This window comes from Vulpes vulpes, chromosome 2, assembly GCF_048418805.1.
Source record: "Vulpes vulpes isolate BD-2025 chromosome 2, VulVul3, whole genome shotgun sequence".
Classification (NCBI taxonomy): domain Eukaryota; kingdom Metazoa; phylum Chordata; class Mammalia; order Carnivora; family Canidae; genus Vulpes; species Vulpes vulpes.
The window spans coordinates 152,093,025-152,117,216 of NC_132781.1; the positions used below are offsets into that span (position 1 = coordinate 152,093,025).

General features: G+C 51.2%; 1 protein-coding gene across 1 annotated transcript; it reads right to left on the reverse strand.

The window, feature by feature from the left end:
- Positions 1-515: 515 nt before the first annotated feature.
- On the reverse strand, positions 516-23,885 carry SMPDL3B (sphingomyelin phosphodiesterase acid like 3B). Its single transcript, XM_026014393.2, has 8 exons — positions 23,544-23,885; positions 12,831-13,044; positions 9,362-9,459; positions 5,467-5,610; positions 4,302-4,474; positions 3,786-3,966; positions 3,570-3,703; positions 516-998 (listed from the first exon to the last, which is right to left on the reverse strand). Exons 1-8 carry the CDS (start codon positions 23,602-23,604, stop codon positions 633-635), a joined length of 1,371 nt encoding a protein of 456 aa, XP_025870178.2. The 5' UTR covers positions 23,605-23,885; the 3' UTR covers positions 516-632.
- Positions 23,886-24,192: the final 307 nt, after the last annotated feature.

The following is a 24,192-nucleotide window of genomic DNA, read 5'->3' on the forward strand; positions in this document are numbered from 1 at the left end:
AGACGACGGAAGGGCCCGGAGAGCGGCGCCCGGCTGGGACTGCGACCCCTCGCATCCGCGCGGTCGCAGGACAGCGAGGCCGGCTCTGCTCCCCGACGGCGGGACTTCGCAAAGCGGGTGTGCCTCGAGCGGGCCGAGCGCCCGTTGAGCCCGAGGGCACGGGCCCGCGGGGCGCCCCTCCCTGGAGGCCCACGGTACTCGGACCATCCACACGCGGGGAGGCCAGGGTGGGGGGACCTGCAAGACCCGTTCAGAAACTGCGCAGGGGAGTTGCATTCAGCATTATCCATAGGGATCCCCCGGTGGCGGTGGCGCAGCGCTGTAGCGCCGCTTCGGCCCAGGGCCTGATCCTGGAGACGGGGGATCGAGTCCCGCCTCGGGCTCCCTGCACGGAGCCTGCTTCTCCCTCTGCCTGTGTCTCTGCCTCTCTCCCTCCCTCTCTCTCTCTATCTCTGTGTGTGTCTCATGAATAAATAAATAAAATCTTAAAAAAAACACACACATGACGCACAGCATAAGATGCTCGATGAGCATTGTTTTTCCAATGAAACTTTTAAACCCCGTGCCGAGGAGGGGAAGGGGGGGATCCCGGGCCTGGTCCCTGAGCGGCGGCTGCTCCGGGCCGGCCCGGGTCACCGCGGGAGCAGCGCGCGCAGGCCCAGCGGCGCCGCGAGCAGGAGCGCGAGCTGGGGCGCGGGCGCGGCGCCGGAGGCGCGCAGGCAGGCGGCGTACGCGTCGAAGGCCACCTCGCGCAGCGCGCACACGTGGTCGGTGCGGCAGGCCTGCTCGCAGGCCGAGGGTTCGTAGCTGACCGAGTTGTAGACGTAGTAGCGCTGCAGCACGCGGGGGTCACTGGCGATGCGGCCCAGCGCCGTGTGCATGGAGCGGGCGCCTGCGTCGGGCACTCCGTAGGCCTGGGTCAGCCGGTACTCGAGCTCCCAGAGCGGGGTCCCCTGCGCGTTCGCCTGGCTCAGGTTCACAAAGTAGGTCACCATGTCCTGGAGGGAGGGCGCGGGGGAAGGCAGGCCGTGAGCAGCTGGCAGCTTTCACCCCCACAATCCCGCACCTCGCATTTGCCCCCAGATTCTTTACAGCTCCCACAATGCCGGCCTTCGGTTAGCATTTCCTACTTACCGGGCAGGCCCGCTATGCCGATTTGGTAACTGCCCTTATGACCCCCATTTCACAGATGGGCAAACTGAGGCCTAAGTGGTTAATTCATTTGTCCAGGGCCCTACAGGTGTTTAGTGGCAGGGGCGGGGTCTGGAATCCAGGTTGCTAACCCCGCGGCGGCCTCCGCATGTTCTGTCCCAGGTACCCAGAGAAGCTCAGTAAATATTTACAGAAGTAATGGATAAAAAGCCACTTGAAGAAGCGGGATGGGGTGCCCGGCTGAAAGAGGTTGTGGAATTGTGGTTGAGGAGGGTTTGGGATCGCATGTATCTTCAGAACTAGAATCTGGAAAGGTTGATCTGTTCCCTGCTTTCCACTTAACCTTTGTGGACCCGCCTCAGGTCACTAGAAGTGGGGTAGGAAGAGCTGCCATGTATGGATGGCAGCTTCCCCGTAGGCACGTTACATTATTTTAGTGGGTCCTCTCCAAACCCTGTGAGGTACTGTTACTCCCGTTTTACAGATGAGTGGAGGCGGGAAGAGGTCAAAAATGTCATGAGTGGTGGAGCCAGGATTCAAACCCTCTGACTCCCTCCCTGAGAAGGATGTAGGGCATGTTGGGGGTCGGGGGCGTGGCAAGCCAGCCTGTGATTCGTCTGCTGAGGCCCTCTGAGTGCCCATGTGGACAACAGGCCACACTCTTGAAAGACATCAGACCTCTCCATGCACACTGACTCTAGAATCAAGGACCTGACCTGGCTTACCTCATCCAGTCCCTAGTTTTATTTATTTATTATTTTAAAGATTTTATTTATGTATTAAATAAATAAGACAGACACACACAGAGAGGCAGAGACACAGGCAGAGGGAGAAGCAGGCTCCTGCTGTAGGGAGCCCCGTGTGGGACTCGATCCCAGGTCTCCAGGACCATACCCTGGGCTGAAGGCGGCGCCAAACCGCTGAGCCACTGGGGCTGCCCCAGTCCCTAGTTTTAAATGTCCTCCCTCAACAACCGGATTAAACCTCTACACCCACCTCTTCCTGGGCATCCAGCTGGAATACCCAGCTGCCTCCTCAGCTCAGACATTTTCACTAAGACACCATTTAGACCTTCCAAAGTAAACAGGTCCCAAACCAGACTTCTGATCTTCCTTCTGAAACCTGCTCCCCCCACAGTGATCCCATTTCAGTAAAGGGTGGCTTCACCCGTCCAGGCACCGAGGCCAAAGCCTTGACTCCTCTCTTTCTCTCACACCCTCATCCAGCCACCAGCAAATCCTGTCTTCACGGCCTTCAGCCTACATGCAGAATCTGAGGCATCTCATTGCCCCACTGCCACACCCTGGCCCACACCACCATCTCCTCTCAGTGGTTATTGTGGGGTCACCCCCTAACTCATCATCACCCCCGTTTCTGCCTTTGCCCCCTACAGCCTGTTCTCTGCATAGCAGACAGGGTGATTTTGTAAAATTCTAAGCCAGAATATTTGCCCCAAACCCTCCAGATCCAGAGTCCTAATCATGACTGACAGGATCTCGTCCCTCCACTCTCCCTTTGGGGCCTTCCTCTGCAGCCACAGACCTTGCTCTTCCCTGACACACCACGCATGTTCCCACCCAGGGCCTCTGACTTGCTCTTTCCTCCGCCTTCCCCAGATCCTCACCTGGTTCCCACCCTCAATTTACTCAGAATTCAAATGTCACCCGATTGGTGGCACTCCAGTCCCACTGACCTCACAGCATGCACGTGCATGTGCCACACACCCGACAACAAGCCGGCTTGCCTCCTCACTCTGCTTTGTCCTTAGTGCTTCTTTCCATGCCATGCTTTACTTTCCTTTATTATTTATTGTGTGCCTCCCGTAAGAATGTCAGCTGTGGGAAAGCTGTTCACTTATCTATCTCCTGAGCCCAACCTAACTCATGGTAGATGCTTATAGCACATTTTGTTGAAAAAGTTACAGAATGCTATTTCTTTGCCATTTCAACAATCACAAGCCGTTCCCAGGAGATGAGGGATTGCTTGATGAGTTAGGAGCCTGCTTTGGCTGAGGCCTAGTCGGTGCAGGCATGAGGTCATACTGTGGGAGATCTTGAATACCAGGCCAAAGAGATCCAGCTTATCTGTGGGCACTGTGGAGCCACTGAAAGTTTTTGAGCAGGAGAGAGACAAGTGCTTTAAAAAGATTAGTGCCTTCTGCAGTATGGAGTAGATGAGCTATGACAGGGCAGGGCTAGAGGTAGGGAAGGCCACGTAAGAGGCTGTGATCTGGGGTGAAGGGAGATCTGGGGACCAAGAATTGACCTGACTTGGTTGCAGAATTTGGAGTGGCTCAAGGGTTCTAAACCCGAATTCTAGAGGAAATGGATCAGCTGGAAGGAGTTAGGCAAGACAGTAATACATTTGGTTCCTCCCCATCCTCCCGCTCTGGCCCCAGCAGACCCAGGGCCCCTCACCTGCAGGCTCAGTGTGGCTCGGTCGTATTCAAATACCCGAATGCTTGGATTGTTGGCCCCGTTGACCACGCCAGGTAAGGTGGTTTTCCAGGGGGTGACTCCAGGTGTAAGGAACATGACACTGATGGGGGCACCTTTCAGGAGAGAGATAGCAGGTCTGAGAGCCTGGCAAGAGTGGGAGGGGGTGGGCTGGCAGCTGTCCTCCTCATCTAGTACCTGCATCATCATAGAACATCCGGAAGCTATCGGTGTGCTGGTGCCCAAAGAACTGCCCTGCGATGACTCGATGGTGCTTCCCGACCACCTTCAGGTATTCCTCATTGAAGCTCTTCCAGAACCACGCTTTGTTCCGCTTCTTCTCAAAGAATCCTGGGGGCACGTGGCCGACAATGTACACCTGCAAGGACAGGGTGGCCCGGGGGGGCTTAGGGATGCTCAAAGCTACCCCCAGCCCACTCCCGGGGCAGATTCCAGCACTGAGTACCCAGCCATGGCTTTCCCCCATGTGGTTCCCACCTCTGTACTTTTGCCCGTGCTGAGCCTGCCACCTGGGGTATCCTGCTCTTTTTCACAGGCTGTGGCAAGGACAGAAGAAGCCCCCTCCCGGGGCCAGGCTGATGAAGGACCCTCCGTGAGCTAGGCACCTCGTGCGAGAGGCTGAGGTCTAACAGGGGTGGGAGACGTGTTCAGAGTCCACCCCAGAGAGGTAGCAGGTGGAGGCAGGAGCCTTACCATCTCCTTAGCTCGGGATGCGTTGGTCAGCACCTCATCCAGCCACCGGAACTGCTGGCCGGGGTCCACCATGCCAGCTGTCTGCTCGTTGTTGCTGTAGTACAGATTGGTGTTGAGGACCACGACTCGCCCAGCGCCACTCAGTCCTGGCAACTTCTCGGAATAGAAGGCTCCTAAGGTGTCACAGCCAGAGAGCATCTGAAGGGCCAGCCCCCTGCCTCTGATGAGACACGCTTCTGTGTCCCTCCCCGTCACTCCCACCTCCTCCCGACCTTGCATCCCCCCTTCCCATCGTCCCCATGGGAGGGGCATGTGAGCAAGACCAGGGGCTCTGGAGGCCCGCTGCCTAGGCTCAAGTCCTGACTCTAGCACTTATTAGCTGTGCAGCTTGAGAAAATCTTTACTTCATCTCTCTGGGCTTTGGTTTCTTCCTTTCTATAATGTACATGACAATAAGATGCATTTGCCCCTGCAGATCCACCATCAACCCTGTTCACTCAACTCTCTGTGGACTAAATCAGCAGGCCTCTGGGCGGGTTTGACCAGTGGGGACTGAGGACAGGGAAGAGAGTAGGCCAGGGTCACCTTGGGCTGGTTGTGTCTCTGGATCAGTGGTTCTCAGCCACTGATTTTGTCCCCCAAGGAATATTCGGCAGTGTCTGGAGACATCTTTGTATTGGCAATGGAAGGTGTTACTCATATCCAGTGGTTACTCATATCTAGCATCCATGAATCCCCTAAGCATCCTACAATGCATAGGATGGCCCCCACAATGAATTATCTGGCCCAACATGTCCCTCAGGCCAAGGGTGGGAAACCCTGGCTGAACTGGAGGTGACTGCTGCCCCTTTCTTGTTTCCGTGAGGAGTTTTGGAATATGTTGAGAGTAGTGCCTGGCACCAGCAAATGCTCAATAAACATTCACTTATGATCCCCAGTGCCGTGGAGAGCATGGGCAGTAGAGTCAGCCCTGGATTCTGCTCTCAAGTAGGCCACCTCTAAGCTGGCTGACCTTGGCCAAGGGACTCAACATCTTCGAGCCTCTGTCTCCTTTTCTGTAAACTGGGGATAAAATCAGTACCTACTTCCTGGGGTCGTTGTGAAGACAATTCGACCAGACCCTGGCAGACAAGTAGGTGCTTCTAGTTGCAAATGGTACTAGTACCTTGTTTGAAGAGAGCGATGGATTCCTTACTGAGCCAGGGTGTCCACAGTTCTGCTACCTGATTGTAGATGTTGTTGTTTCCTGATGGTAACTGATTTTTAGGGTGAAAGTCATGATTTCCCAAAGCAGCGTAGACTTTGGTATCTGGGAGGAAAAAGAGACATATAAATATATTTATGTGAAAGCGCTTGGGGGGAATTAGTACTTTTTGGTCTGCCACTGGCCATCAAGAACCAAGGGCCATAGGACAAATACAGAGACAGGCAGAGAACAACATTCAGTACAATCTGGCTCAACATTGCTCAGATCTGGGTAGGAAGAACAGTGAGTTCTCTGATTCCAGCTCCTAACCCCATTCCCAGAGGAAAGTTTCCCACTTGGAAGGAAACATCAGAGGATGAGAAGAAAGCTAGAAGACCTAAATGATCGTCATATCCCTTGTGAGCCCCTGGGTAATGTGAGCTGCTTGTTCTTATCAATTCCAGGTCCATTTCCTGTTAAGGAAGGGGTCTGGTTCACTCTGGGAGCCCTAGGAGTTTCACACATTCGTGATTCAACAGGTGTTTATTGAACACCTCGTGGGTACCAATGCGTAGCCCCGGGAACCAGGCACCCAGTCCTAGTCCCAGGGACCTTGCTGGGCTATAGGGTTGACAGGTATTGAGTTAATAGAGGTGTGAGGGCTGTCACAAAAGCTGTCACAAAAAGGGAAGAGCCACTTGCTGTGGAAGTGTGCAATGGAGATGGGGGGGGCAGGGGTCAGAGTAGGAAGTGGCTTGTGGATGACCCCTCAGGGAGGGGAACCCATCAGAGTCACTTCCTCCTTGCCAGGGACCTCATTCCTGCTTTTATTTTACGTCTATGTCTGGCAAGTAGTAGTTGCTCAATAAATATTGGACAATTAACCAAAAAGTCCTCTGAGCTCAGGGCAGGGTTGTGCCCTTTCATGAGCTTGGCATTCCCCAGGGAGTGACCTTGAACCAATGAGGGAGGCTGGAGCCTCTAATTCCCACTTGAGAAGTTTTCACAAACTTTTTGCCCCGCGGAGCCTACAAGATCTGGGAGTGCTGAAAGCTCTGCAGAAGGAGGAGGTTGTAACATTCCCATCAGGAATCGTTGCAAACCCAGAAGCCATCTCCATAACGGCCCGGAAAAACCTCACCCCTTTTACATACATGCCACTAGCCGGTAGCCCTTAAGAATCCATTTAGAGCAGCCCGGGTGGCTCAGCGGTTTAGCGCCACCTTCAGCCCAGGGCCTGATCCTGGAGACCCAGGATCGAGTCCCACGTCAGGCTCCCTGCAATGGAGCCTGCTTCTCCCTCTGCCTGTGTCTCTGCCTCTCTCTCTCTGTATGTCTCTCATGAATAAATAAATAAATTTTTTTAAAAAAGAATTCATTTAGAGGGACACCTGGGCTGCTCAGTCAGTTAAGATTCAGACTGGATTCAGTTCAGGTCATGATCTTGGGGTCATGCTCAGCAAGGAGTCTGCTTGAGATTCTCTTTCTCTCCCCCCATGCTAAAATATAAATAAATCTTGAAAAAAAAAAAAAGAATCCATTTAGAAAAAACACAAACCCCTGGAATTCCAAGGACAGATGAGAAGAGAAAGAAGCTCTCCCCTTTTATTGCTGCTGCTTTGTGCTGGGCATGGTGAGAAGCCACCGTACACGCAGAAGCACAACCTGGCATCTAGCTCACAGCCAAGTTCCTTTGATAGCTCCCTCACAGTAGACCCTCAGTAAATACTTGTTGGCTAAATGAGTGAGTGGATTGCTTTACTGAATCCTAACAACAACGTTCGGGATGGGTACCATTATTTTCCTCCTTCTGCGCAGACAGAAAATGGAATCTCTGGGGCATGGCCCCCCTGGAACTGACAAGCCTGAGTCGGGAGCAGGCTCGGTTTGCCTAGTGCACCTGTGCACACCACTCAGCCGTGCTGGAGCAGATGGGCCAGCGCTCACGGTGACTGATGGGAAATGCAGGTAGTAGGCACACGGCAGGAAGATCACATGACACATGACGTGGACCCTAGATATCAACTTCCAGTCCCTTTCTCCTCTCTAACAATTTGCTTTGACTTCTCTGTGATTCGGCTTATTTATAAAATGGAGAGTGTTCTGCATGGCCTGTGTTGCTATAACTCTCAAATAAGATAATATGTTCTTATTTTAACGTCCCTGCAGGTGGGCTGTGACTTACCCCTGAGGCCAGGAGAGAGCGCCGTCATATCTTAACAAGCATGTTTTTCTGAGCAATACCTAAAATTATGATGCGTGTTGTGGTTGATGGCATGTTGGATATTAGGAAATTCAGTAAAAATGTGCACATGTGTAATAAACTAGAGGATCTTCTAATTGACATCTGCGTGTGAACTCATAGTAATGAGCATGTAAAGCATTTTCTTGTCCACTATTTCCCTTCTATTCCGGAAGCTCATGTGGAGCAGAGGAAGGAGTGCTCAGAGTTGGATCTGAGTTTGAATCCCTCCCTAGAAACTGACTAGATTTGAGTCCCAGGTGCCTTAGCTACACATCCAGACAATTCTGCATGAAATGATTCACGTCCAGGGAAGGAGGTGGCAGAGAGAAGGTTGCCTCAAGGACAGATGTGGGATGGTGACAGCAGAGCAGGGCCCCTCTTACAGCGGCAGCGGGATTGATGGATATGAGTGGTGCTCAAACCAGGATTTGTGTCGCTGCCCTTGGCACGTGACTTTGACCAGTTTACTGGACTCCCAGGGCTCACATTTCTCACCAGTAAAATTGAAATCCTAATAGCACTTCTCTCCAGGAGCATCACGACAATGAAGGAGCCACAGCATATAATATTTTGAGAACAGTGCCTGCCACTTAGCACTCAGTACATACACACATGTAGTTACTGCTGCAGTGATGACTTATTATCATTAATCTATATCTGGGTCCTGGGAATCCGGGAGTAAGACCTTTAGAGGATGCAGTGGTGCCCCAACTCGGAGGAGGTAGGGCTGGGGGCTAGCGGGCTGCTCTGACCGGCCCCCAACTGGCAGCCTAAGAGCCTGAGTCAGTCCCCAGCACCCTGTGTTTGGCCCAGTCTGCTTAAAAACATTTTGGGGGGATCCCTGGGTGGCGCAGCGGTTTGGCGCCTGCCTTTGGCCCAGGGCGCGATCCTGGAGACCCGGGATCGAATCCCACATCAGGCTCCCTATATGGAGCCTGCTTCTCCCTCTGCCTGTGTCTCTGCCTCTCTCTCTCTCTCTGTGTGACTATCATGAAAAAATAAAAAATAAAAAATAAATTAAAAAAAAAAACATTTTGGGGGGCCTTTTGATGGGGCATGCAGATCCCGCTCTCCTTGTCAGGTCCCATGGGACTGCCTCCCTCATCACCCACAGGCTTTGCCTGCTTTCCTGGGCCCTGGAGACCTTGGGAGTGCCAAGAACAGCACCTTGGCTGGAAAGGAGCATCTCCCAGAGGCCCCAGGAGCCGAGGTGGTTTGAGGGCGGTGAGTGGGAGCTCCGGGAGCAGAGCAGGACACAGGGCTATGTGCGTGAGTCCCTGTGAGACCCAGCAGGCCACCGCGCCTCCAGGCAGCTGCAGGTGCTCTGGGAAGGGCTGTGAGCCCGTGTAAAACAGGCTGGGGCAGAGGGCAGTGAAGGTCAGGCGCTCCCCTTAGTAGGAATCTGCGTGTAAACACAGGCCGGGGATGGCTCGTGTTCCTCGCAGGGTTGTCCAAAGCGGAGGAACCATCGATCGCTGTGAGGAGCCTGGCCCGGGGCCTGGCCAGCAGCCAGCATGGTCAGTGGTTGAAGGTTCTTTCCCCACATCTTACCGCTGTTGCTGCTCCACCTTCTGGAAAGGCTGGGGTTGGGGGGGAGGGTGAAGGGGGAGCATGAGGGCAGGGTCTTACCTGGAAAGACCTCTCTGATGAGCCTGGTCAGGCGCCCCACAATTCTCAGCACGGCTGCTTCTCCCAGCCTCTCGTTGGCCACATGAGGGGTGTTATCACTGCAAAACACCACCGAGCCAATTTGGTGTGGGCAGCTCAGGAAGGGGCACAAGACAGGAAAGGGGCAGCTCAGCCATGAGAAATGGGCCGTGGAACTGCCCCTCAGACACCCCCTGTCAGGCAAGGGCTGGCCTGGAGGCAGGGGTCACGCAGGACAGAGTTCAAACCTGGGCTCTGCCGTTGACCTGCTGTGGGTCCCTGGGCTGGCTACTTAATCTCTCTGAGCCTCGTGATCTGCAAAATAGTAGATCTGCAAAATAGATAATGGTACCTACTCCTAGAGTATTTGTGAGATTTTTAAAAAGGGCAAGGGGAGGATATTATACATATAAAATGTAGACTCGTGGAACCACTTTCTTCCTTGCAAAGAGCATAATTCCCAGGCAGCTATCCTATCTTGGGCTCAAATAAAACTCTTCTCCTTTCTCTTTAAAAAATAAATAAAAATAAAGTAAAATAAAAGAATGCTGCTAGGTTGCAATTAATATTATTATGTAAAGAGGGAAGCTTGGGGGTTCCAGTCCCATTGGCAAACCCCCAGGGACCTTGGGGTGGAAGAGCCATCTCTGAGTCCTGCTCTGTACCCCAAGGGTCCTAAGGAGTTTGGAACTGGCTTCAGAGCTTAGAGTTCATCCTACTCTATGGACAGATCCAGGACCTGCCCCAGGACCATTTAATCCCCTGTTTGGCCCTAAATTCCTGCCTCCAACTCAGAAATGCACAACAACGGGCACATGGATTGCTCAGTCACTTAAGCATCTGACTCTTGATCTCAGCTCAGGTCTTGATCTTAGGGTCATGAGTTCAAGTCCCACATTGGGCTTTAAAAAATTGCACAGCAAGGGCAGGGAGCAGGGGAGGAGTAAGGGGAAAGGTGAAGTGTGGGATGGGTAGGAGCCCCAACAACCTAAAGTCTGAGGATCCAATGGGGTGAAGCAGCTGCTGCCTCGATAGCCCCCACAGAAGTTAATTAGCATAGTAGTACTAATACTGTTACTAGCAGCTCACCCTGGCTTGCTTTGTGCAGGGATGTGTTGTACCTACATCTCCTAATTAGTTATCCATGATAGCCCCCCAGCGTGGGTTCTATTGTTAGTCTTATTTGACAGATGAAGAAACAAGGCACAGAGAGATGGAGAATTCTGGGTAAGTTGTGGAACTAGAAAGTGGTGGAGGCTGGCTCGAGTCTGTGCTTACCCTCATTACACACTGCTCTGTCTCTGACACCCTCCCTAGGGCCGCAAGAGGCACCTATTCACTTTGGCCTCCCTAGGGACAGGCCAGCAGGTCCAAAGACAACAAAATTCACCACCTCCTCCCCTTTGTTTTCTAGTTTGGAGGATCTAATTCTTTCTTTTAGAGAACACTTCCAGTTTCTACAGCCTACCCCTAAGGGATTGCAACTCATCCAGAGAAGTTAAATTTTTAGGAATTGGGGATCCCTGGGTGGTGCAGTGGTTTGGCGCCTGCCTTTGGCCCAGGGCGCGATCCTGGAGACCCGGGATCGAGTCCCACGTCAGGCTCTCGGTGCATGGAGCCTGCTTCTCCCTCTGCCTGTGTCTCTGCCTCCCTCTCTGACTATCATAAATAAATAAAAATTAAAAAAAAACTTTTTAGAAATTGAATTATAAAAGGTCCCAAAGGTCATCTCATTCAACATGATACACCTCCTCTACATGTCAGAGGTTTCTAGGAAACATGATGTTTCTGTGGAAGGATGTGAATATCCCAAAGCAGTCGCCTTTCCCAGAGGGATCATGACTTTCAGAGTGTTACGTGTTCCTCCCAGGGCCCCTCCTTGGAAAATCCAGAGGCTGCCGGAGCAAGATCCCTTTAGGAGGGAGAGTTCAGAGTCACAGCCTAAAGCTCACTCTCTTCTTACGCTGGTTCCTGAGCCGCCCAGGCCCCTCCTGAGACACTGTCACATTTCTGAAGTGTCCAGCCTTGCAGCCTCCCACTGCTGACCACAGGGTCCATCTGAGGGTCATTCCCGGTGACTCCTACACCACACCGGCGGACAGCTGGGGGCAGGATGGGTTTGATCCTGTCCTGTGCAAGTGTCCATGGAGGCTGGACGAGGGAGCAGGAAGTCAGAGCGCCTGCCAACCTTCCCCCCTAGCTCCCTGGTTGCCACTTCCTGTGAGAAGTCCTCCCCCAACTGGCCAGATGGAGTCAGGTGCCCTGGAAAAGCTCCCACACCCCCAGTGCCCCCCTCTTTCCTGGCAGGGATATGATGGTCCATGCGTTTGTCTGTTACACCCACAAGACCAGGAGCTCCAGGTTTCTTTCATCTCAGCTCCCCAGTGTCTACCCAGGGCTGAGCACCAGACAGGCCACCTGCCAAGGGAGGGAGAAAGGAGCCAGGACTATGAGTGACAAGGACAGCCAGTTCTGAGGGAAGCTGGAGGACTCACAGCAGCATCCTTGGAGGAGGAGCAGAAATGGAGTCTGGCTGAGTAGAAATCACCCCACAAGCTATCCTCAGCAGAGCAGTCCTCTGACTGGTGAGAACCCCCAGGGCCAGGGCAGCCAGAACACTTGGTCGCAAAGCCAGGACCACTTTCAGCCCCCCTCCCTTCTTCCCTCCCTTCATGTGGATCTCTAGGGCTTAGAGTCCCTAAACCCTGGTGGGAATGACCCCAGTATTCATTCCCCTGACTTAAAATCTAGGAGTTCTCAGGGCACCTGGGTGGCACAGTCTGTTAAGCCTCTGATTCTTTTTTTTTTTTTTTAAGATTTTATTTATTTATTCATGATAGACACACAGAGAAAGAGAAGCAGAGACACAGGCAGAGGGAGAAGCAGGCTCCATGCCGGGAGCCCAATGTGGGACTCGATCCCGGGACTCCAGGATCGCGCCCTGGGCCAATGGCAGGCGCTAAACCGCTGAGCCACCCAGAGATCCCCGAGCCTCTGATTCTTGACTTCAGCTCAGGTCATGACCTTAGTGTCAGGGGATCAAGCCTCAGTGTGGGACTCCACCCCGGCTGGGAATCTGCTGGGGGTTTTCTCTTTCCCTCTCCCTCTGCCCCTCCCCCTACTTGCGCTCTCTCTCCCCCTCTCAAATAAATAAATAAATCTTTAAAAAAATAAAATAAAAGCCAGAAGCTCTCCAGATACCAGATGCGCCATGACTGCATCCCCAGCCTCAGAGAGAGGTGCGTTCTGCTAAGGCTAGAAGACACAGAGTCAAGGGCACAGGCTGTGGGGCCAGCCAGGTCCACTGTCCCTTGGGCAGGTTGTGCCCCTGGAGCCTCATGTGCATCCTCTCTGAATCGGGAGTAAGGGGGACAGGGTGGGGAGGGTGCCAGGCCAGCAGGTAGCACACAGCAGTGGCCCGGTGAACTATAGCCCTTGTGACTGCTCTCACCCAGTCCAGAGGATGAAGTCTGGCTCCGGCTCAATCTCTTTCATGGCATAGATGGAGGAGTTGATGAGGATCCAGGGGGAGTCACAGAGGTAGTCACCCCAGGGGCCTGCGTTGGGCACCGGTTGCGAGCCAGCCGATGGGCACACCTGGAGGGGGTCTTCGGATACCTTGTAGTCAGGATCAAGGTGCAGGTCAGATATGTGCCAGAACTTCCCTGCAGGAGAAAGGAGACCCTTTTGGATACTGGTACCTACCTGAGTCTGGAAGGGGAGGAAGCCCAGGAGGGGTCCTGGGCTGGGAGAAGAGCTGCAAATGTGAAAGGAAGTCTCCTCAGAAGCCAGGGTTCAGAGAGAAAGAGCCACAGGTCTGACCTTGGCCGGGGAAGGCACTGAGAGGAGCAGAGAAAAAGCTTGGCTCTGTTCCTGACCTGTGACCTTTGACCCTTTCCATTTCCCCACCTCAGGGGACCCAGCAGCACAGGGAATTGGAATTCATGACTCTCAAAAGAATCCTTTGGGGCTTCTAAGCAGAGTGCTTATTTGAAAGCAAAGTTTGAGGAGTGTCACCGTTAAGCACTCAAGCTCTGGAGCCACCTACAAGCTGTGTGACCTTGGGTGACTCGCTGCACCTCTCTGAGTCCAGAACTGGAGCCAGATCTTCTCAGGCTACAGGGAAATACATACAAAAATCTGACCTGGGAGAAGGTTTATAGCACCAATTGCATCGCAAGGTCTTGTGAATTAATACCAGCAAAGGCCTGGGGAACGTGTGTGGAGATGGAATTCAAGAGTGCTGGACAAGAAAAGCAGGAACACAACTTCAGATTGGGCTGAACTTCTTGGGTGTGTAGTGGCTAGCAATTCTGAGTGCAGCCGGGAGTGGTCCACTGAAACCTGGCCTTGCTTCCAACCGAGGGTGGCTAAAATGTCCAAAATCTTTCAGCGTGAGGAGTGCTTGCCTGGCTCAGTCTGAGGAACATGCAACTCTTGATCTCAGGGTTGTAAGTTCGAGCCCCATGTTGGATATAGACATTACTTAAAAATAAAATCTTAAAAAAACAAAAACAAAACCAAAAAAACTGGGATTCCTGGGTGATTCAGTGGTTGAGCGTCTGCCTTCGGCTCAGGTAATAATCCCGGGGTCCTGGGATCAAGTCTTGCATCGGGCTCCCCTCCCTTCAGGAAGCCTGCTTCTCCCTCTGCTTATGTCTCTGCCTCTTTCTCTGTGTCTCTCATCAATAAATAAATAAAATCTTTAAAAAAAAATCTCTTGGTGTGATGGAGAGAAAGGAATCCAAACAAAGAAACAGTTCCCATGGGGTGGATTTGTCATCTGAACCCAACACAGGGCCTTAGATAAGTAGTTACAACAATGCTTATTGAACAGGTTTAGGCGCTGCCCTAAATCCTGTGTTTTTGGCTAAGACAAGGGTGAGGCCTGGGACTTCCTCCCCGTCCATCATTGCTGTCACTTCCTCCTCCATTTCCTGTATCATTCAGTGTTGACAGTCATACCCCCAGCCCTGCCCCCAGCCCAGCAAATCCCTGCCTGGGCCTGGGAGTCCCAGCTTCCCAGGGTTGCTTTCAAGGTTGGAAAGCCTGGGCACCACCCAAGCCACAGGACACTCAGCATGGCTCTAGGAGAAGTGTGAAGGCAAAGTCCAGCCCCTGATCCTCTCTCCAAGACTTCTCACCTCTCCTTATCTAAACCTGGTCCCACGGGATCCCTGGGTGGCGCAGCGGTTTGGCGCCTGCCTTTGGCCCAGGGCGCGATCCTGGAGACCCGGGATCGAATCCCACGTCGGGCTCCCGGTGCATGGAGCCTGCTTCTCCCTCTGCCTATGTCTCTGCCTCGCACCCTCTCTCTCTCTCTGACTATCATAAATAAATTAAAAAATAAATAAAAAAAAAATAAATAAATAAACTTGGTCCCAGGAAAGGATCAGAAGCTTATTTACATTAAGGCGCAATCATGATCCCTCCCAAGGTCATTCATTACACAGTCACCACAGCCCTGAAGGTACAGTTGACCCTGGGACAATGCAGGTTAGAGGCACCAACCTCCATAGTCAAAAATCTGTGCATAACTTATGACTTCCCCAAAATGTAATAGTAATAGCCTACTGTTGACCAGAAGCCTTTACCGACAACATAAACAGCCGATTAACACATATTTTGTATATATATTATATGCTGTATTTGTACAATGAAGTAAGTTAGAGAAAAAATGTTACTAAGAAAAATCCTAAGAGAAAATATATTATAGTACTGGGTTTATCAAAAAATCTGTGTATTAGTGAACCTATGCAGTACAAGGTTGTGTCGTTCAAGGGTCAACTACATTGATCATTATCCCAATTTTGCAGATAAGGGAACTAAGGCTAAGATGTCAACCTTCTGAGATCACACGGTAGACAGTGGACGGCGTGTGGTTCTCAGTGTTCTCCCAGGAAGATGTGATTGCTAAGGGGGTAAAACCAGTGTCTTTCTTTTGTCATTATTATTATTTTTGCCCAATATGGGGCTTGAACTCATGACCCTGAGATCAAGAGTTGGATGTCTACCAATTGAGCCAGCCAGAGGCCCCAAACCGGTGCCTTTATTTTTTTTTTTTTTGATGTGTCTTTGTAGACAGCCTATGCCTGCTTGTTTATTTTTTACCCAAACTGAGAGTCTTTGTTTATAATTGGGGGAATGAAAATTTGTCATACAGATTGTGATTAATATATGATAAATTACTCCTACGGAGACAAACCCCAAGCCAAAGAAACTAACTGCCCCGTTTCAACTAGTAAATGGGCAGAGTTGGTGGGTTTTCCTGAGCCCCTGCACAGAAACTGAAAGGGGGCGCACCTGCTTCCAAGCCTGAGACCCGCTGGCCAGGTCAGATACAGCAAGAGGCCCTTCGCCCTTCTCTCCGGAGTGTGGTGCCCTGGCTTCCTCCCAAGGCCATGCAGAGACCATTCATTCCCGGGCCTCAAGCAGACTCTTTTCTCAACTAATCGTAAACAGTGAGCGGTTCTGCCCCTTTGATGTCAGCCCTCAAAAAACTCAGTGAATGTTGCTTCACTTCAGAAACTCCTTGTCTGCTGACAGGCTCACACGTCATCAGCTGGCAGGTTCCCTCTTCCCACAAGCTCCAGTCTAGTCGGAGCGCAGAACTGAAACTCCTTCCAGCCTCCCCAGGAGTGACGTGTGTGCTCCATCTGCGTGTGCCCCAGAGGCCTGATTCCGGGAGAAGCTACGATAGTGGAAGGAATAGCACGGATTGCAGAGGCCTCCACCTCCTTGGGCTCTCTGGTGGCTTCATTATGGAGGTAGATCACACAGACCTCACACGGAGCAACTCAGCCCATTCATTCACCTCGCACAGCCTTTTGCCCGGTTCCTCTGCTGCCTAACCCAATCTTCCCCAGGTCAGTGATCCCAAGGCTGCTTTCTCCTCCTCATTCAGGCCTCAACTCAAAGGTCACCACCTCAGAGAAGCCTTCCTTGACAACTTCTTCTCCAGTCCCACCCCTCACCACCCATCTGGTCACTAGCTATCACCTCCTTCGCTTTTATTTTCTCCAGAGCGCTCTCACGTAATGAAATTATCTCGCTGACTTGTTTATCATCCATCTTCCTTGTCTACAGTGTCAGTGCCATGAGAGTGTGCATCCTGTCTGTGCATCTGTGTCCTCAGCACCTAGAACAGTGCCTGGGGTGTGGAAGATGCCCAAACATGTATCCAATGAATGAGCAAGACTGTGGGGAGGATGAGGGGACTAATACACTCAGAGAATGTGAGCTGGGTGCCCTTCACACGCTCATCTCATTTCATCCTCGCAGCCATTCTGTGAGGTAGGGTTCTTATGCCCATTTCACAGATGAGGAAACTGAGGCTCAAGCCCAGCCCTCTCTGACTCCAAAGCTGAGACACAATGTTGACTCAGCCTCCAGAAGATGGCTTTCATAAGACACACATGTTGCCATTAAACAGTGGGAGCCACAGGCTTCTATGGAATTAGTCACAGACTGTGAGGAATTAAGCTCAAAAACATCACGGAGAAGGAGGTGAATAGAAGGACCCTAAGGGAGGTGAGTTATCTGGTTTGCAATGCAGGCTCCTCGGTGTGTGGGCTGAGGATTCTGACAAGCTGGTTAGCCTTGCTGAGCCTATAGGTGCTTGACATCTGGCCTGCTTGTCTGCGACCAGCAAATAAAATAATAAAGAGAAAGGGCTGGTGGAGGAGAATCCGGGTACACCTGCTGTCCCTGGCAGCGACCCCTGGGGCCAGGAGAGACTGGGAAGGTGTGGGGAATCAGGCTCCTCAGCACTTTACTCTTAGACCAGAGTTCCTCAGACTTCACTGGGCAGTTGCCTCACCTGGGGGTCCCACTAAAATGAAGAGTCTTTATATATCCATACTGCCTGAATCTTTTACAATAAAGTATTCATGAGTTCCTTCAGTTTTAGGAAAAGCTGTATCAGTCTTAGCTGTCATTATTGTCCATTAACCATGGAGACTTATGAATAAATTTGGTACCAATTACAGCGAGTGGTTGAGAGCACGGAATTCCAGCTCCATTGCCCACTAGCTGTGTGAGCATGAGCAGTTCTGTGCCTCAGTTTCCTCATCTGTAAAAGGGGGACTACAGCGCCTCCTACCTCTCAGGATCCATGTGAGGGTTAATTGAGATAGTGCCAAGGAGGAGATACTGCCAAGGCACTCAGCACTGCGAAACAGCAGGTACTCTGAATTTGATTGGGGGGGGGGGGGTCCTGCAAGTCCCCCTTTCACCTTGGGAGGGAGATGGGATGAGGGGGGAGTGGCTGCAACCTTCCCCCTGTCACCCCAGAGTCCCCTTAGCTACTGTCCTTTGCAGATAAAGTGCAGATCCAGGGCCAGAATTTAAAGCAGAACAATGTGAAGACAGATCCTGTCTCCTCCTGGATGGCCCTCCTTGAGCAAAGGGCTGGTGGCCACAGTCCTCCCTCTAGTTTAAAATTTGAGAGTTCAGGGAGGCACCCGGGTGGCTCAGTCAGCTCTTGGTTTCAGCTCAAGTCATAATCTCAGGCTCGAACCTGAGATCGAACCCATGTTGGGCTCCACGCTCAGAGTGGAATCTGCTTGTCCCTCTCCCTCTGCTCCTCCCCCTGCTCACTTTTTCCCTCCTCCTAAACTAAATAAACAAAATCTTTAATAAAATAAATTTTGAGAGCTCAGTTCTTCCCATCCCTGGGCAGGCAAAACAGTCTCCTGGTCTTCCTTCTCCATCACCAAAGGGTCACCAGGCCTCCTTGTCCACAGGAGACAACAAATATAGGGGCTAGGGCCTTGTAGCCTTGTAAGGCACAGGGGAATGTTTGAGAGCTGAAAAAAAAAATGCATTGGCTCCCAAGTTCAGGGAAAAAAACAATACCATCAAAAATCAATAATTCATCTTAAAAACAGTAATGTAGGGACACCTGGGTGGCTCAGTGGCTGAGTGTCTGCCTTTGGCTCAGGGCGTGATCCTGGGGTCCTGGGATCGAGTCCCGAGTCGGGCTCCCTGCATGGAGCCTGTTTCTCCCTCTTCCTGTGTCTCTGCCTCTCTCTGTATGTCTCTCACTCATGAATGAATAAATAAAATCTTTTTTAAAAACCCCAACAATAATGTATTTTAAAGTTTATTAAAATTATATAATGTAGAGCACCTAAGCGGCTCAGTGGTTAAGCATCTGCCTTTGGCTCAGGTCATGACCCAGGGGTCCTGGGATCGAGTTCCGCATCAGGCTCCCTGCAGGGAGCCTGCTTCTCCCTCTGCCTGTGTCTCTGCTTCTCTCTGTGTCTCTCATGAATAAATAAAATCTTTTAAAATATAAAATAAAGTAAAATCATATAATGTGAGATTCTTTAACTATGATGCCTGATAGGGGGAGGGAGACTTGCAAAAATAATTCCTAGAGCCTAAGAAGGTCTTAAACTGGCCAAAAGATGAGTCTACCTATAGTTGGAGACAAGAAAAGGAAGGCAGAAGGACACCTGCCATTCATTTAACGCCCAACTGAATGCCAGATATTGTGCCAAGCACTCAACCCATGCACTCTACTCATGACAAAATTATGAAATATATTCTATTATTGTACCATTTTATAGATGAGGAAAGTGAGCTAGCTAGTGGCAGACCTGTGATTTGCATCGTGTCAGAGCAGAAATGATCACAATGCACTTTACTGTCGCTAGCAAGCAGTGTGACCTTGGATATTTAAGAAAAAAAAAAGATCCCTTAAACTTTCACAGCACATTACAATATGTGTGTATGATCTCACTTAACTATCATATTTAATCTCTACTTTATCATTATCCTATTTTACAGATAGTGACATAGAGGCTCAAGATCACATAGGTATTGAAAGGTAGGACCCAGGTTTTCTGGCTTATGGCAGCAGGTTGTTTTGGAAAGGGCATGCGTGGAACTTGGAATAAGGGAAATCTGGTTTTGAACCTTGACTCTTCCACATTGGCAATGGCAACTTGAATGAGAGATTTCCCCAGCTGAGTCCCAGTTTCCTCATCTGTAAAATGGGCATAATGATGCCAGTAATAAAGGCGTGGATGAGAGGAGTGATCTCAGATGGAGATCTGGCCACGTGGTGGACAGAGCCAGCGTGGGTGCATATTCTGGGCCACTCTGTCCCTCAGGCCTCAGTTTTTCTTCTCTTCTGGAGCCTCTGTTCCCTCGAGCGTAGGATGAAAGTCTTGCACAGTTATTTGAAGGTCCTGCTGGTTCTAATGCTCTGTGATTCCATGACTTTTCTCTCTTATCGTGTATAAGCCACATCACAAGGCAATCCTGGTCTCTATTGTAGTCTTTTGCTTTTGACCCTGGGCAATAACCCTCCTCCCCTATAAACTGAGGCCCTCTGAAACACAGAAGCTTCCCTTTTTAAATCCAACATTGACTGACCCCTAGCGTTTCGTCCATATATTGCTCTCTCTTCACATGACAGCCCCATAGGTTTTATTCTTGAGGGAAATGTTTGCCTCCCATGCTGACCCACACCGAAAGGGATTGTCCCTTTCTCTGCAATTAGAAGCTGAAGGATAAACACAGTGCTGCGAACGGGATACGTGGGAGGAGTCAGAGCCAGCAAGCTGGTGCCCCACCCAAGCTCTTGGCTAAGGAAGGTGGAAGTAGAAACCCCATAGTTCAAGGCAGAGCAGGTATGCTTGCTCTCTGACGGGGTGTCTCCACCTTCTCCTGCACTTGAGGAAAGTCTCAGATTCGGAAAAAAACTTACAGGTGCTGTGGGATTCCTTTAAAATGTAATTTTGTTCTGGGGATCCCTGGGTGGCTCAGCGGTTTAGCACCTGCCTTTGGCCCAGGGCGCGATCCTGGGGTCCTGGGATGGAGTCCCACATCAGGCTACCGGCATGGAGCCTGCTTCTCCCTCCTCCTGTGTCTCTGCCTCTCTCTCTCTCTCTCTCTCTCTCTCTCTCTCTCATAAATAAATAAATAGATAAATAAATAAATCTTCTTAAAAATGTAATTTTGTTCTTAAAAGTATAGTTAGATACATTCCAGAAAGTCTGGAGAAAAGAGGAAAAAATAGTCCCTATAAAACCCACCATCCCAGGAGGACCCTTCATGAGGCATAGTGTGTAAGGCAGCTGAGAACAGACTTGGTCCTGCCACTTCCTGGTTCTGGGGACTTGGGCAAGTGTTGTGCATCCTCTGACTCTCATTTTCCTCATCTGCAAAATGGGTATAATGAGTATAATACCTGCTTTATAGGGACTATAAAAACCAAAGGAGGTTTTTCTTCTTTCATTTTTCAAGTGGGTTTTGAATGAACAGTAGATGTCAAGCAACTGGCACCAGCCTGGGCCATCATAAATCTCAAAAAAAAAAAAAAAAAATGTTAGCTCTTCTTCACACTGACCTCCAGTGTTTCTTGGTTTATTTTGACATCCATCATTTTATAAACAAGGTGAGGTTGTACAGCCTGGGCTCATGTCCTGACTCAGACACTACATGTGTAACCTTGGGGTGGTTAGTTAATTTCTCAGCCACTTCGATAATCCCTGCTTGACAGGCTGTCGAGAGGGTATTATGTGAAAACTTCAGCAGTGCCTGGCACAAAACAAGTACTTAATAATTGTCACTATTGTTTTTGGTTTTGCTGAATCACCTTGAAACTTTTCCACCGGGTGGTTTTACCACAATCCATTCAGCTATTCCATTATTGCTGTCAGGATTTTTCACTACCATAAACAACGCTACAATGAACGTCTTAGTGCATTTGTGGGGAGGGGGATCCTTTCTAACCACTAGGACTCTGGGGTGGCCTCTGGGGCTGCCCGCCCACTGGTGTTTGGATTTCCAAGCAAGCATATTGAAAGTGAAGGACGGAGAGAGCGGGAGATGCTTCCAACCATTTCTGTTCTCCAGTCAGGCTGGCAGGGCCCCCAGGTCCCCAGGGAGTGGCTAGGGTCTGCCTCCTGGATGGAAGGAGGACTGCCACTCAGCCTTCTCCCAGGCAAGTTGCCCTCATAGGGAATGGCACAATCGCAGGGCTTGTCCCCATGATATTTCCGCATTTGGGTCACAGCATTTGGAGCCTAGTCCCTCTCTGGCAATTTGCTCTGGTCTCCTGGCCCCAGGCCCTGGCGCTCCACCTCGCTGGCCTCTGAGATGCCCAGCCATGCATGCAGAGCACTTGGCTAGGGCTCCCAGCTACTCCTGGGCAGTGTTCAAGGGTGTGCACTGACCGAGGCAGCCCCTAGAGGCCACCAGCCCTTCAGGCTCCAGCCTGAGAGAACTGAGCCCCACAGAACAAGCAACCAGCAGAGCCCTGAGCCTTTCCCTCCCTCTTTCATCCTTGTTTCTGCCGCTACAGAAAGGGTGTTGGGTCACCTGTAAGGTCCCATCCCAGAACTCCAGGAAAGGACAACCTAGGATCCTAAGGAGAATCACAGGTCCAGCCTGCCCATTGACACGTCTTCCACCACAGGGAAATCTAACAGGCATCTCCAACTGGACACATCTCTGATCAAACCGCCATCCTCTCCTCCTGCGCCTCTCCAATGACAGTTCTGTCCTCCCAGCTACTGAGACAGAACCCTGGATTCACCCTGGAGTCCTCCTGTCACCCCCACCATCTGCCAGCAAGTCCTGTCCAGAATCAGACCGTCTCCAGCCAGCGCTGCTCCTACCGTCCTGGTGAGCCTCCATCTCCTCTTGCTGGAGGATGACAAGAGCCGGGAGGTCTGGCTTGCTGGAGGATGACAACAGCCGTGAGTCTGGCTGTTTCTCCTTTCCTGAGGTGAACAACCCCCACCCCCCCACCCTCCCCAGTGCGCCCAGGGCTGAGGGAGTGCCCAGGTCACTGAACTTCAGGTGCTAAAAGGAGGCAAATCTCAGGCACAATGAGATAACCTGGTCACCCTGCCTCTGTCCCACTATGGTCTCTTCTCAATGCAAAGCCCCGGGCACCTTTAAGCTTACAGGAGTCAGATCACCCCATAGCTCTGCCTAAAACCCTCCAATGATGTCCCATCCCACCCTGAGTCCTCACGCTATCTACATGTTTATATGTGAGCTGGTGCCAGCCCTGAGCCCCACTCCCGTGGTCCCCGACTTCATCTCTGCCACCCACCTTGCCTACCCTGCTCCAGCCACTCTGGCCCTGGGCTCATCCTCACGTGCACCCCCAGAGTGTCAGACGCAGGGCCTGTGTGCTTTCTATGCTCTCTTGCTGGAATGATCTCCTGGATGTCCATACAGCTCCCTCCCTCACTGCCTCGGGTCTCTACTCAAATGGTACTCCCTGGCCACACCGTAAGTACCCCCAGCCCCACTCCCACCCCTTTATTCTGCTTTATTATTCTCCCTAACACTTATTGCTCCTGGAATATCATCCATTTACTTGTTCATGTGTCTTTTGGTCTGTTTCTCCCTAGTTGAAGGAATGCCTCACAGGACTGGGGCTTTGATTCTTTTCTTTCCTGCTGCATTTCTGGCTCCTAGAATGCTGTGTGATATTCAGAAGGCCTGTAACCAATGTTTGTTGAATGATTTCACAAACCTCCCTGCCACCAACTACCTCTACCAGAGGGCTGGCTCTTACACATGAACTCTTAGCAAAGTCAGTATCCCTCGCCTGGTCAGTTCTGGCCTCCACTTAAAATCTTCAGGCTCCAGACACCTGGGTGGCTCAGTGGTTGAGCATCTGTCTTTGGCTCAGGTCGTGATCCTGGGATCCCAGGATTGAGTCCCGCATCAGGCTTCCTGTGGGAAGCCTGCTTTTCCCTCTGCCTATGTCTCTGCCTCTTTGTGTGTGTCTCTCATGAATAAATAAATAAAATGTTAAAAAAAATATTTAGAGACACCTGTGTAGCTCAGCAGTTGAGTATCTGCCTTCGGCTCAGGGCATGATTCCGGGATCTGGGATCAAGTCCCACATCGGGCTCCTGGCAGGAAGCCTGCTTCTCCCTCTGCCTGTGTCTCTGCCTCTCTCTCTCTCTCTCTCTCTCTCTGTCTTTCATGAATAAATACATTTTAAAAAATCTTTAGGCTCAAAGAACACCCCCACCACTCACTAACTCTCTTCCTGACCTCCCTGCTTCCTGCCTTGCTATTTTTTTTTTTTCTGCCTTGCTATTTTTAAGCAGCATTCTTTGGGCAGCTTCCAGGAGCCACGGATCCCAAGTTCATAGTACAAAACGAAGGCACTTGCAGCACCTACCTGGTTCAGCTCTGGCAACTCCCCAGTGGGCCAGGAAAATTAGCAGCTTGAGCAGCCTCATCCTTGGGGCTCACTTTCTAATGGAGCCCCTGGATTCTCCAGGAACTGTGGATGACACTACAGGTTTCCTCTCTGGGTGCTTGTGGCCACGGGCCCAAGCAGAAGTTTCCGTCCTATTTCCCTGTGTGCCCAGTCATCCGACTCACTGCTTCCTCTGGCTTTTCCTCCTTTGCCTGGCAGGGTGTGAGCTGGGCTTGCCCAAGAAGATGCACCAGCCAGGCCTTTGAACTCTGAGGTAGAAAGCAGCACTTGTCCTGCCTGTTCCTCAGAGTATGTCTGTCCAGACAGCAACCAGATTCCCCCGGAAACTGGCCCAGCCCCAATCACTGAGCGGCAAAATAATCTACTTTCTTTTCTTTTCTTTTTTTTTTTTAAATAATCTACTTTCCAATCTTTTACATTGCCCCACCCCGGCCCAACAAACAGACCTGGATGAGATTCTGGCCTTTGCCATCAAAGGAACTTACTGCTAGCTGGAGCTCCAGATGCACTACCACATGCCAACCAAGACTAGGTCACACATTTATGCCAGGAGCCACATCCCCAGAAAATGGAGGGGACCCATGGCAGCCCCTGCCTTCAAGAGGGA